The sequence below is a fragment of the Falco rusticolus genome, chromosome 11 (assembly GCF_015220075.1).
Source record: "Falco rusticolus isolate bFalRus1 chromosome 11, bFalRus1.pri, whole genome shotgun sequence".
Lineage (NCBI taxonomy): Eukaryota > Metazoa > Chordata > Aves > Falconiformes > Falconidae > Falco > Falco rusticolus.
The window spans coordinates 7,902,496-7,917,754 of record NC_051197.1 but is presented as its reverse complement, the minus strand read 5'-3'; the positions used below and the strand labels follow the sequence as shown (position 1 = coordinate 7,917,754).

Below are 15,259 nucleotides of genomic sequence, written 5' to 3'. Positions count from 1 at the left end.
TATTTTTTATTATTGCCTATCATATTAGAAAGGCATGTTAATACTTAATTTGCTAAGGAACAGCCAAAGCTTGCTACAGGTAGATTTAATAATAACCTAGATAAGAACAGAGAGTGTATTTAGTTACTTTACAGATGTTAGTAAAGTGGAGAAGCGACAAGCACACTGGAAGTCAGTAAACCAAGTCAGACTAACCTACAGAAACTGGAGAAACATCCTGACCAATAAAATATAATTCATCAAGGTCAATGAAAGTCTCCATGTAGGAGGAACAATTGCACAAATACAGAATAAGAATCAAGCCGTAAGGGAAGAAGAAAAGTTGTGACGTGAAGATGACAGACATCATATTGGGATGAGTAAAACATGGTTTGTACAACATGAAATAATCCTCTTCCTGTATTTAGCACTGAGAAGGCAGTTTTAGGCACAGTGCACTAGTAAAGATGTGGACCAATTACAGAAGGGCCATCGGGAGGTTGCAGTAAGAAATGTCTACAAAGGGAGAAGCTACAAGGAAAGGCTGAAGGAATCACGGTTGCTTAATTACAGAAAATTGCAGGAAAATGTAATAATGCCATTTAAGTCCAACGAACACAGCAGCAGAAAGGAAGAGAATACCTCATTGCCTACTGAGTGAACCAAGATAGACTTGTCATTGATAGCTGCAAGAGAAACTTCAGTTAAATATTAGTGTGAACTGCCCAAAGGGAGTGAAAGTACTAGAACTTGTTACGGAGAAATGATGAGAGAGCTCCCCCACACCGAAGATTAGATCAGGCCACCATTGGTCAGGAGTGCCGCAGGTACAGCTAAGCCTTCTGGCCAGGCATGGACTGAATGCTGTTATCTGCAGCTCTCCAAGACCTACAGACAGTCACAGAATGGCAAGGAGGAGGAGAGGCGAGAGGTCAAAGCAGAGTCATCCTAACCTAAAGGAAGAGGATGGGCATTTGCACTTCTGCAAGGACTCTCTCCCGGCTGGGCACCCTGCAGTACCAAGGAGATTCATTCACACCTTTCAGCTGCAGTTTGTTACGAACAATTCTGTCTCTGCCAGCTCAATGATTTCTTCTGATGGTTGACTCAGACACACAGCTGAAGCCAGCTTTCTATCCAGCTTCAATTCCATCCAGCATTAGACTTCACTGGTGCAGGTGTAGACTCTTGTAGTTATATGGACCTGTGAATGACTTCCTCCTTCTTCCTGAAAACAGTTCAACAAGTCTGCCCTGACTACCTGTTCTTCTGCCTTCATCTCTTGCACAGGACACTACAGAATTTGATTCTTTCACCTTTTCTGTTCCACAAGCTTAATAAACTAGGCTGTAGTTTGAGCACAATGCTATAGAACTTGCTTTAGGATTTGGTTTTAGAGTGAGGATTTTAAAAATATGCTTACCAATGTATCAGTTTAGTTAATCCCTGTGGCTTTAATACAATTTTTTTTTTCTTCATGTGACCTTAAAGCATCACTATAGGTGTATAAAATGATGCACTGAAAACCTTAATTACATCAACAGAGAGACTACTTCCTATTTATAGTTAAATATCATGGAGCCATCTGTATCTTAATACACAACCAGATTAAAATGCATTCTCTGCTGGTTTTCAGTTTTCCAAATTTGGACATTTTTAGACTACTAACACGAAATTACCTTGAAGCACATAAATATTTAAGCAGGGATAGTTTACCTTTTCTGGTGGGTGTATAATAAACAGTTTAACCATCATCTATATACAGGCTGTTTTGTTCTCCATCTAAAGAGACAATCACCTTTTATCCTTTTCCTTTTTTCTTCGTTTCAGTGCTATTAGAAAACTATTCACAAGTGCAACCCCGAACAATACTCTGCAGTAATTATGACTAGATGACAAAGAGATGCGAACAATTACTGAGCCCATTTTGAAACCCTACACTAATAAAGTCATTAGATGCTGCCCTTGCCATGAGTGTTCTAAAAGCTTCTGAAGTTACAAGAACACACGGCATTGTTTGTTAGGACAATTGCTGCTGGCAGAATGCAAACCTTGAGTTAAACCATGCTGCAAATTGATCTTGACATTCTGTTAAGACTGCCACTAAAATCAAAAGCAAAGGAGAAAAGGAGAAAATGAGCGGGTGGGATGTAATCATGGAACAGAAGGGTTCCCTCCTCACCTTCTTTCCTCTTCCTCCTCAAAACAAACCATACAGAAAATGACAAATTCGCCTGGTGTTTGAGAACCTTTATTTTTAAAACATTAATTAGACTTTTGACCTGTTTTTATTGACTGGCACTGTATTCCTATCAAAGTAAATTAAATAAAATATTGCAAAATACAATAGAAAAGATTTTCACACTGCTCTGTGAAACCTGTTAAGGATTTAGTGCCTAAAGAACTCGTCCAACAGTTTTGCAAGCAACATATACAGAATCTATGGTCACTCCTGAAAAAGGAGTAAGAAATTAACCCACCAAGTTCAGCTCTCACAGACCCCACACCTGCAATATATTTGCTGAAGGATCAAATAGGATTGGGGAGCTGGAGTAATATGGTCAACTGGTCTTCATCCAGGCATGCATCAATCAGTAGGTTAGTATTAAGGGTCAGCAACTGTGAATATGGCTAATTACTTGATGACGGAAATTGCAGGTGAAGACAACCTGCTGCTGAGAAGCACTTTAGTCAATTAACTCTTTCCTAAGCTTAAACAGAGTGAAAAACTATTATTTGAACATTAAAACTAACAAGTACCTGTCATCAGAGCTGATAAAAAGTTGGGAACACCTTGAAATACAGCACCCAAGGGCAATGATATCAAAAGCTAAAAAGGTGCTACAGACATTCGAGTCAGTGATCTATGGTTTTGCCATTGTTCTGCTTGGCAAGCATTACGTACATTGAAAATCTGTTAATATTATGCATAATCTATGTTTGTAAACACTGTGTATATAAATATAAGGGTATGTGTGCATGTGTAGGTATATATGTATGCATATATATTCAATATGTATCTGTCCTGGACACCAGTATATTATATTAAGGTATATAAATGAATTAACAAAAATAGTTAGGCATGTGCTCGCATACATATATATATATACACACACACATATATATACACGCACACACCTCCCATACACATAATTATATTAGAATAATGGTATTTAGTCAAGTTGTTGAAGTCAGAAAGTGCCAGGGCTATAGCTGCTCATGTCTGGCTCTCCTGCTTATCTACGCCATAACCTCTCTGGAAACCTGAGGAAGTGCTTAGCCCATGTGATGGCCCGATGCAGCTGGCGAGCTGCTGCAGCCATGTGCTCAGACCAAAAGGTAGGGCCAGAATTGCCAACATCATTGCTGCCAAACACCACTACTACTGCTCTGACACCCCCCGTAAGCATATTTCTGCTGTTTGGAGTGGCATGGTAGCAAATCTCCATATCAAGTAATGGAAAGGAAACCTTGATTTTTCATCTCATGATTCACCCCAAACTGAGTGGAATATAACAAGAAAGTAGAAGATATACCTGTAGCTTTGCAGTTGTGTTTTTTTTTTCCTTTGACCATGGACAGCATAAATTACAAGAATATTCCAAACAGTTGCTTACTAAAGTCTAAACCATAGGTGATAAAGCTTTCATGTAGATTCCTCAACAGTGTTATAAAAACACCGCATTGTTTTCCTAAATGAGGGCTGATTATTTTATTATATTATTTTGTGCCTTTTATTATGATTTTTTTATTTATTCTGGTAATGAAAAGATTCCTAATTTGCAGCACTTACTCAAAGTAATTGCTCCCTTTCCTGCAAACCTTATGTCAGAGGCAATTAAAAGCTGTGGAAGCCGAAACAAAATATCCTTTTAACTGTATTAACTAGAGTTCTCTTTCAGATTGAGAAAGTAACAGTCCTGGGTGGCTGTAGGTAGAAATTTTTAAAAACCTGACTCCTAGATTCGTAATGTTTGTACTTTGCACTACTGCTAACAGCTACCCTGGCGCTGGCACACAGCATTTTACTGCTAATCCTGCCTGCAGGACTCTCTTCACTCTGTTGTAATGGGTGTTGAAGAACAATATTGAGAGATTCCAGCTGAAAAGGGCTAGTATACAGTAACACAGGATTCAAAGCACATCCTTACATCAGTGTCAGCCAAGAAACATAATAAAAAACAGGAAAAAAGACAAGATTTTTGAGCTGGTTTTGTTCTACAGTGTTCAGGATGGACCTCCATTCCATTAATTTTCTCATTCATAATGAGAAAAATGGAAATTACTATTAAGACTGGGTTTGGAACAGAATGACATCCACAGATACCAGAAAGAGGACAGCAAAGAGGAAGAAAAAAACCCCAGAATATTCAAGATTTTTTGGTTTACATGAGGAAAGTATTTACATCTGTTTGAATTTATTCATGCCATACTACAGTACTGAAAACTTTACTACTGACATTGCCATGTCCCTGTTGATTGCTGTGAAGTGGGCCTGATTCCTCTGCCTTCCCACCCTGGTTTTTCCACTAATGCAATTGTAACAGCACAAATAAGTTGCTCTTGGGCTACACCAGCATGCAAAAACCAGTTCTTTCTGTTGTTGCTGTTGTCTTCTCACCATTCAAATACAAATCTAAGTGCAACTGTATTCACAGGGATACAGACCAGAATAGGCTCCAAAGAATGTCACCATTTCACATAACGAAGGGTAGTAATTAAACAGCAGTACTGAGTATTTATTTATGGGAATACCCACAGAGCATCGGCACTTTCTGAAGGGAGAAGGAAGCATCATGTGCCCTCTGAAGAAAACAGTCTATGGAGCAGGATATGACACTAAACACAACTGAGAAATTATTCTAATTCAAGCCAGCATGCCTTGTTTACCCCTTACAATTTTTTGACCTCACTGTTAATATGACAGTTTCTTTGTTGTTAATAGAAAGCAAAAAATGAAGACTTAAAAACCCCATGGTACTGCACAATCAGTGGCTAGGTTCATTGAGGATAGCTATAAAGCCTTAAACAAGCCCTTTATTTTGTGTTTTAAGAAGTGTCATAAGGAGTTAATAGGACACAGCTGTACAGGCTCTTTCTAATAAGCAGCTTCTGTCGCTTTGGTCACCACAGGTGTCTCTGTAACCTGCAAACTCTTATTACTAGTGTATCAAAGTTGTGCTACTTAATAGATTTCTTTAGTAAAACACAACAAAGCAATTACATGGCTGTTGATCGTCAGTCATAAAAAAACCCCTCAAACACAGTTTTTCAAAAGAAACTACACTGCAATTTTTTGTCATTGTAAAATAAAAGAAACTAGAGAATTAAATAGAAAAGCAAACAATAGAACAGCAGGTAGTCAGCTGAACTTAGCCACTACAGATGGTTTAGAAATAGTGTTTCCTTCTACACCAACTTGTGGGATAAAAGAAAAGGAGGAGGCTCCTTACTGCCCATGAATGGCAATACCAAAAGATTTAAGCAACTTTCCAGTCTACGTATTTGGTCCCATGAAAGAACCTAGATGTTTCTTCCCTCCCTCCCCTGTTTCTTTTTAAAAAACTTTAAATCTGTTTTTGAAACTGCTTTTTTCCATAATCTTTAACTCTCCTCTAGAATAACTTGAGCTAGCAACATAGCTGCTGGTTTGCCCAGTGGTGAAAAGCAAAAAGGTCAAATGAGGAATTCCTGTGAAGCACAACTGTCACTAAAAAGTGTGTTAGAAAAAGAGTGTTGTGTTCTCCATGCCCACTTTCAGTAAAGAAATATTTATTACAAATTTAAGAATAAGAATGCATGAATGCTCTATTCAAGCAAACCGTAAGAGAAAGAAACATAAATATGTACTTTTAATTGTTCAGTAATCGATGGAATTGCATAAAAAAGTAGCAATCTTACTCCAGCCCAAGTGACTGTTGCATCTTTTGTTCAAAAGTTAAGAGTAACTCATTATAGCAATATACACAGACATCCTGGCAAGCGGTTATCTTCTGTGTAAATAAAAGTGATGAAACAAGGTCCAAGTTAAAAAAAACAAACAAGTCTGATTTTTAAATAAGTATAATAATAACATAATCATTTTCAATAGATTATGATCAACTGATAAAAAACTAAAGAAGAGAGAGGTCTTAATATAAAGATAAGAAAATCTGCTGGTAACACACAAACTACATAGTTGGAAGCTACAGTTTTTTAATTTCTTTACTCATCAGCAAAACGATGGCCTCTCTAAAACATAGGATAGCTTTTATTATATTAAAACCTTTTTATATTTTATTATATTAAAACCTTTCAAAATACCTGAAAATTACCAAAGGAATGTTCCATAAGAAAGCTGTAGTTCATAAAAGTTCATATTAATTGTAAGCTTTTAATCTTTTGCATCATCTATATTTAATATTAATTTATCACGTGAATGTTCTTTTTTAAATAAGATTTTCATTAACAACAGTAGTTGTTATCCCAGAGAGTTCTAATGCAGTTACATACAGTTAATGCAGTACATACAGTTAGTGTCGCATAGTATTATGGCACTGCAATGCCAAACTGTTGAAGACACATTTCTAGAACCAGAAAATAAACTCCCTGTCCCACCTAACCCCCCCCCCCAAAAACAAAAACCAAAAACTAGAAGAAAAAAAGATGTAATTTCTTCAACTATTTTTTACTGCACAGCAATAAAAAGTCGCTTTGTAATGGAAACAAGGACAGTCCAATTCTCAGTGAATGTCAGCCAGCACAGCTTCATTGTTCAGCTAAGAACTAGCATGAATTTTTCAGTTCAAACAGTTATCAAGCAACAAAAGATTGGATACACAGATGACACAGAGATAAGCGTCTTCCTCTAGAGAAAAGCTGCTCCACTCAGTCCAAAGAGTCTTACCTTGCTCTGTTTGCTTCTTTTGTCATGTCCCATGCCCAGGTTATGAAGTTCTGACTCAGATAGGAGACAATAGATTCAGCACAAAGCATTTGAGAGCAGAAGACATTGGTCAGTACACTTTCATCATGGTGGAGGTAGATAGCAAGAAGCTTTCTCTGAAAAGACATGAGGAAAGATCAGCGAATATCCTCAGGCTATTTAGTAATTTAAAATTGCTGCTGCAGATCTGTGTGTTAGTGCACCCCATGGTGTTTATCGAGGGTGCCGGGTATCTCAACATGCACGTGCAGGGGGCAAAAAAACCCCCAAACTAATAGATTTCAATCAAATGGTCCGTCCCTCCAAATCTGTAAATCTTCTCAATGCTTCCTAATATTTTATTTCGGGTACCAAAACACAATATAGTTATCACACCATCTGTAGCCAAATGAAGAGGAAAAAAAGAGTAAGTAACAATACAGTTGCCTATGGCCCAAAGCCTGCGATGCTACATTGCTGGATATTTTGGCAGCTCTCCATCCAGCTGTGTGATGTGGGAAGCTCACATCATATCAGCCCCTCACCTACTTTCTAAGTTGGTGTGTAGCTGGTCAAAAGGTCATGTGTCAGTCCAGTTAGCTACATCTCTTGTGGAGCTGAGAAGCAAGGTAGCCACCCCAGCACTGTGAATGTGTATAACACAAGGGAAGGGGTATGGCAGACATGGATCAAATCCCATATTGAGTTTGTGAGTGCTGATATATCTCATCATAGTTACCATGTTAGCGAAGATTAGATGTTGAGGATGGTGTTTGCGGCCCCTTGATATAAAATATTCTGTGCCATGTTCTTCTGAAACCCTATTAAGTAACATTGGAGCTTCACTGCCAGTAGCACAGGGCTGTGCTGTGTCCCCATAACCACCTCAGATCACCTTTTGGAAAGTGAGTCTATATGTGTGTAAAATACAGAAAGCAGACTGAGAAAAATAAAGGTGAACTACGAGCTAGTTCCACGATCCTGTATCTGGTATCAATGAATTATAAAGTACCACTCAGAAAATTACCACTTCCCATACGTTCAAGTAGGATTTTAAAATAAAGTAAGTATTTGCTGACATAATATGGTAAATGCCATTTTCAGACTTACTTAAACTCATCTCAAACCTCTTCATCAAATGTAACACTGAATACTAGATATTAATGTATATTGATATAGCAAGACATGGGATGCAATTTTGAGACAAGCTGTCTTTGTAAAAAACCTGTATGGCTATTACCTCATATACTAGCTTTGGATAAAACTTAATGATTGTTTATAAGAAGAAGAATACATTTGAACATTAGACTTTGGGAAAAGGATTAGTAATTTGCATTAATGTTTGTCTAATTTAATTTAAATGTTCTTCAGAACCACGTACACATGTGCCAGGAAGGGCCATTAATAAGCCCAACATGCAGAGATCCATATAAGAGCAGCCAACAATGTTGACTGAAACTAAACTTGAAAATCCAGGGCACTGATGCACAATATCAAGTAATAAAACAGCATTTCTGTGGTGATATTTAATTTAAAAAGAAGAAAGAGGCAGGGGAAGATCAGGCACTGTCTGTTTTTGAGGATCAGCCATTCTGCATTTCAAAGCATCGATCCCTGCAATATCCAGGTTACTGTGCTAGAATCTCGACTATTATATAGCAGTTGTAAGAGAGGGAGGGCAAAGATGTGTTTACTCAGTGATTAGGGCCTTAGAATAAGCCTCTAGCTCCTAGAGAGACAGCTCACCACTTATTCATTTGGACCAATTCACAAAGCCTAGAAAGATTAAACATCCATGCTGAGAAGACAAGCGAATGCAGACGGTGAAAAAGAAATAAAAATTCTTTAAAAACTCTGAGATGACTTCATTATTTTTTCCACAAGGAAACTTTAGGAAAGTGTTTAGTTAGAGAAAAACCCACATTGACCTCTCTCTAAACCCTTAATCTTTCCTTTGTGGTGGCACTGCTTTGTGGTAAGCGGATGGCTTTGCTCTCCTCTTTTCACTGGGAGTGGATAGAAAAAAAGGCTCTTGAGAAACACTTTTACTTCCAAAGAAACAACCCCATGAAACTGTTAAATATGAGATTCCATACAACAGAATGTTTCAAAATATGTACAGTTTTAGGCTTAAAGATTTAGGGACAAATTTTAGTAAACAGAACAGGCACATACACAATAGATGTTTACAATGAACTACTTTACAATTGTACGTAATTTTTGTTGCATCAACAAATCTCACTATGCAAAGACTAAACTACATCACATATAAAAGACTGTACTCGTGTCTGGTAATTCATCCAAAATGTTAAGGCCAGGCATAGGCATACCGCTAAGACAAATGAAAAAGGGTAGCAGGAGGAACTGAAGTGCTAAAACATGATTTTGAAAAATCAGTGGAAGCCAGGAATACTTTTTTCTTTGGAAAAAATACACTATTGCAAAAGGCTCACAGCATGGAGTTTGTCGTTGTTGCTGCTGTGTGATTCGTTTTGGTTTGGTTTTTACTAACCCATGGTAGTATATATTTATAAGCAGGTTTCTGTTGTATTTATTTCAAGCCTTTGAAAAATCAGAGTAAATTCTAGGATTCTATGATGACTAATACTGGGAATTTTTTAGTCAATACTGATAAAATAGGCTTACTGAACTGTTGAACAGTCTTGACTTCAATAAAAGCATCCTACTAATAGAGCACTATCTGTTCTGTGTTAGAATTCCCAAAAATATGACTTGGGGGTCATATACTTAGCGTAAAATTTTAACCAAGAAAAAAAATCCGATGGGGAAGAACTTTTACTAGTCTCTGTGAAGACACGTGATACTGAAAAGGTTCTAAGCACTAAATAGTTGAGGGACTTCCAAAGGCCTTAGGACTTCAGGAACTTAAGTCGTCAAGTGATGTATTTTTCAGAGTATGTGGATGCTTAAGACAAGGCAGTCATTCACTGGAATTTTCAGAAGGGGCCTGGATTTACAAACATACTCGGGAATGCAAGTCTTATCAATGTCAGTAAGACTTAAGGTTTTAAAAGCTTGAACCCTACAGAATTAGTAGAGAATTAGAAGAAATGAAGGAAAAGCTGTCACTGAGACAGAAAGAAACACAGATCTTCATGAGGTTGAAAGAGTAAATTGATGATCAGTCAGTAATGACATATCTGAGCTTCTCAGCCAGTTCCTAATAATGTCAATAATTTGGATACCTCAGAAGAATATGAACTTGAATGATAACAGAAATACAATCACAAGGGTCAGCAAAACCACAGACCGGAATGTTTATTTTTGAATCTCAGGTTTATAAGTTCAAGTAATGACTGACAAAAATGTTCACGATGTAACATCTGCTAACAAATCAAGATCTTAATTTTTCTTCTAGGTTTTATGTAGTGAGAGCTAATTCAAATGAACAAAGGGACACATCTGCACATCTTTAAGCCTTTGAAGTGTACAATCTGGTCCACCTGTCTAAAGTGATCTTGGAGATCATATGATCAGCCTTCTTGGACACAGCTACTCTATCACACACAAGCCTTTCTTCCCTAAGCAGAATGCAAACCCTCTCTAACACCAAGGCTATATGCCTTCGAATTTACTCCGCTTTGAAAAAGGATCAAAGCAGGAATAGAGCAGATCGAGATTCACAGGAAGCCCTGTGTATTACACAGAACAGAACAAAACCTGTGTTAAAGATAAGCATTATTAAATCCCCCAGCACCAGTCAAAACAAAGGAGATGGCAAAGACAAGAGAGACAAGGGGCACTAACCAGTCTCTAGCCTCGTACAAGAGGATCTGAACCAAACTGTACTCCACAGGTTCCTGAAGTGGGAGCAAGATGACGGTCCCTGCCCTCTTCTGATCTGGTCTTTTGTATTATATGTGGCATAAAACAACCCTAAACTGACTCCTAACTGAATCTTTCAGTAATTTTATCTTTCAGCAAAACATCTAGTCTCAAAAAACCATCAGTGATGGAGAATACATATGAACCATGGTAAGCTGTTCAAAGGGCTAACCACTCTCCCAGGTAAAGGTGTGTTTTATTTTGAGCTTGATTTAGTCTACTTTCATCTTCCAACTATTTGATCCAATTACACTGTTGTATCTCTATTTCAATCAGTCGAACTTGTAACATCTTACATAATGCACAGAATATCCAGTGATTAAAACCAAATTCAAATAAGACCTATAGATCATAGGCTTTGAAAGAGGAGGAAATGTAGAGCGTGGCAGAGAATTTAAAAAAATGTCTATTATTTAATATCAAGTACAGAGGATGCTGAAAAGAGACCTATATCCAGGACTAGCATTTCAGATATGAAAGATGAAGCTGTTCTTCAGATATGAAGAATAAAGGGTGTGTAGGCACACAGTGAGATGACTAAGCTGGTATGTTGCAGCAAAAATTTCTAAGCAATAATTATCCACAAGTTCAGAATTAATTTAAGAATGAAAGGACAGAACTGCTAACACACACATCAGGCAAGACTGGAAAGAAAGTGTAGGTAACCAACATGGGACCTAACTGGATTTTATGTACTGACATCTACCATAGTGTAGCTGCTTTACTTTTCCTGGGAACCTAGAGTTATACTTCTGTACCTGTCCTTTACAGTTTCAACCAGATCATGTAGATTAGTGTTCAGATTATTTATGTTAATTGGAATCTGTAAAGTACTAATTTCTCCATCTAGGACCCTCAGACAGCTCAACTACAAGCACACCTAGGATATACAATATGATCAAGCTCCTTTATAAAATTTAGGAGTAGTAATTTGACTTGATTTAAAACATGCCTGGAGTCGAAGTAAAAGGTGCCGGTGAAGCCTTACACCTTGACAGTATTTAGGGAATAAATGGGGGAAAAAAACAGATGAGGAAGACTAAATCAATAAGCTGCCCTGCAACTGGGATTCAGAACAACCTCTCTCCTCTACTCAAGTTAGCATCTCAAAGACAGACTTCAAATTTCTCTTTTGAGACAAGATGACTGGAGGGTAGTCAATACTGTTCCTGTAATGTGCTCCAAGAGAAATCAGATTAATTACCTCTGTGAAACTTTTTCCTGTATTAAGTTCAGCATGAACTTAATTAGCTGAAGTAACAACAAGGGACAGTTTTCTGAGTTACACAGATAAAAATGATACTACAGAAAGCCCTGTATCAAAAAATATTCTGCTACCATTGTGTGTGTGTGTGCATGAAGCAGCTTTTATTTGAACATATCAAATCATGGAAGGAACATACTTTCTTCTAGGTATCCAGGAAATAAAGTACCCATATGTGAGAGGGATGGTGCTGCCATTAAACTGAACCTAAAAGACAGAAATCCAGGAGAGGGAAAACACTGTTCATTTTCAGTATGCAGGAATATATATTGAGGTGACAATACCAATCTGTGCTAAGAGAGATGTTTCACATATTTATTAAAAGTCAGTGGACAAAAAGGTTGAGAGAGGAGCAGGAGGTGATCTGACAGAGGCATATAAAGATAAGAGCTCCTGAAAAGGTAAAGCAGATGTCTCTATTCTTTCTCATAACAAAAAAGTAGCAACCACCTATAAAAATGAAAAGGCAAACAAGCTACAATAGAAGAAAATACTTTAGTATTATTCAAGCAAATAGCTCAGTGAGATTAATACAGTGATTAAGACCCTATATTAATAACAATACTGCCTTAAATTAGGATAAACCCCCTGATGTTTCAGAACACAAGGCACCCACAAACTGCTTTCAGTTGCAAAGAAACCTCCCCCAAACACCTTTTTTAAAACTGTCCATTTTAAGATTCCTTCCATGGCATCAGGTCTAGCTATTTCTATGATAGTGTAGCTACTTGAGCAAGAGTAAGCTTATTCTTCATAAACTAACTGTTAACAGAGAAACGCTTCTTTCCAAGTGGCACAGTAAGTAGAAGAAGGCTTTCACAAAAGAACAACTTATTTGTTACTTTAATAAACCTTGTTCTCTCTTTCTTTTCCTGAACCAATTAAAAACATAATAATGAAAGTATTTTATTGTGTTACATATGCAATAGGCCTTGGAAATGAACACACAATGCTTTTAACTATCAGGCTGCAGGAGGTAGCTGGGGATTTCATTGCCAAAGACCAAGGAAACCAGTTGTTAAAGGCAAAGCTCAGTATCTTGGCTATTGTGGTTTTGGTGCTAAAGAGATATACAGGTCTTAAAGTAGAGCTACACGTTTGACCTCATTCCATCTCTCCCACCTAAAACCGGCACTATCATGGTAGCAGTTGCTCTAAAGGAAAAAAAGATACCCATCATGTATGTTAATCATAACTAAAGACTTGAAATTAAAAGCTATGATAATAAAAGCTAAATAAAACATAGGTAATAGTTCAACATCTAAACTGTTTTTACAAGTTATTTCAAGTAACATTTGCTTAAATAACTTAAACACATGAAAAGACATTAAGATTTGACAGACCATCTACTTTCTTAAAAGGAATTTTAACTCATAATCTGTGTTTAAAAACACATGTTCTGACCTAAGTTAATTTTCTTAAATTAACCCAAACAAAAATATTTCTGCAAAAAGGCTTCAGGTTCATATCAAATGATATTTTTTGAGAGGGGAAAAAGTGCCCAAAATATAGATTAAAAACATAGCTGATGGCAGCCTCACTAGACCTGAACTGTAGAGTGCACCTTCTGCTCTGGACAGGGTTGAGAATTTGTCAAGAAAAGGCTAAGATCTCTGAGCACTCAAGCTGCCAAGTGCTCTCAAATTAAATCAGTTTGAAGCAGTTTTCATTAAGATGGATTGAGTGTGGCATCGTGAGAAACACTCTATCAAATGTAGTGTTTTACTTAGTGATTAAGTATATACCAGTTGATGAAGCTACCCAAATCCTTCGTAATCCCACCACTCCAATAAACATTTAATGAGTATATAAGTTCAAAAAGCCTAGCAGAGGATTTAAACCTTCAATCTTGTTTTTATTTACTCTTGGAACTCAATTTCTCACTTCAAGTGAAGAATGCTGGTGCCTGAAGCTCATCTGTTGCCCTGGTAAAATTAAGCGCCCTCCATAGTATAAATTAGAAGGCAAGACATACAGGTTGCAATTTCTCATAAGCTTTTTTCTTTAACTGCTACACATATTGCATTATTTTATGAAATGCAATTATAAAAATATAAAATAATCTATGCCTTTACTCATTAATTCCAGGAAGCAGTACTGAAAAAACTTGTTTGTAACGGGAAAAAAGCAGTAACATTAAATGATATTTATACATTCTCATACCTTTGTTTAGAAGTCAGAATGTTACAATGAAAAGAATGTCATTCCACAGGATAGTTGGGAGGGAGAACTTTCAAAAATTAACGCAATATTCAGGGGGGAAAAAAAACAAAGAAAAAAGCCACAAAAGTAATACCTTCCTGAATACATAACTTAATTCTGATGAAATACTAGAAATGTAAGAAATCAGATGTGGTATTAAGTAGTGTAAGCAGTACTTTGAGTACTAAAAAACTAAGTAACTGTACTGCATTAATATCAGATTTACAGGTATAAAAAAATATTTAAGAAAGTTCTTAAAGAGCTCTTGTCCATTATTATACTGATACACTGTCAGCTACTTCTGATGAAAAGACACAAACTTCCTAATTCAAACACTTGTTTTGCCTTGTTGAATATGAATTCTTTTAAATATGCATTGAAGTCCACTTCAATTAAGTTATTACAAATTAATACTTTGACACTGAACAATTCTGTATCCATTTATGCTCTGAAATGTGTGCAAAGACATGAAAATATTCACTGAACTAAGAGTGTGCGCACATGTTAAGTATGTGTTAAGCTATACAGTGTAGATTCACAACACTGCTCACTTACCAGGACAGCCCCTAAGATAACATAGCTGTTCCTTCCAATATGATTAACTACAGGAAGCCAAAAGATTCTTCATTTTAAAATTAAATATCTATCACGACAACAGAAAGTAAATTTAAACAGCATGATTTTCTTGTTTGTGTTTCAGCTTTATCTATGGTTAATTATGCAGGGGTTTGGGTTTCTCCTCAGTGAATCAAGCCACCAAAACTTAAATAAACTATCCCCATTCTAATTTTATTAAAATACTGATTTTAAAACTGTGCATGGAATAACAGAAACTTGAGATGTCTGGTTCGATGTACAGAAAAACTAAATAACCAAACCTTAGTACTGGAATTTACTTGGCAGATAAAGGCTGTACAAAGAAAAAAAAAAGAAAAAAAAAGAGCACTATATTCAGAGACCTTTCAATTTACATCTACAATTTCATTAGCCATCCTTCAAACCAACATGCAACACTGAACTTGCCAACCACAGCCAGTGTTTTCTGGTGCTAGGACACCATTATT

The 15,259-nt window shown here is 36.8% G+C and overlaps 1 protein-coding gene across 1 annotated transcript in view; it reads right to left on the bottom strand.

The window, feature by feature from the left end:
• FAF1 (Fas associated factor 1) overlaps positions 1-15,259 on the bottom strand; it is a 171,571-nt gene that overhangs the window by 39,958 nt on the left and 116,354 nt on the right. The window contains exon 13 of the mRNA XM_037404855.1: positions 6,866-7,020. Coding sequence (XP_037260752.1) covers positions 6,866-7,020 — 155 coding nt within the window. The remainder of the gene's footprint in view (positions 1-6,865; positions 7,021-15,259) is intronic.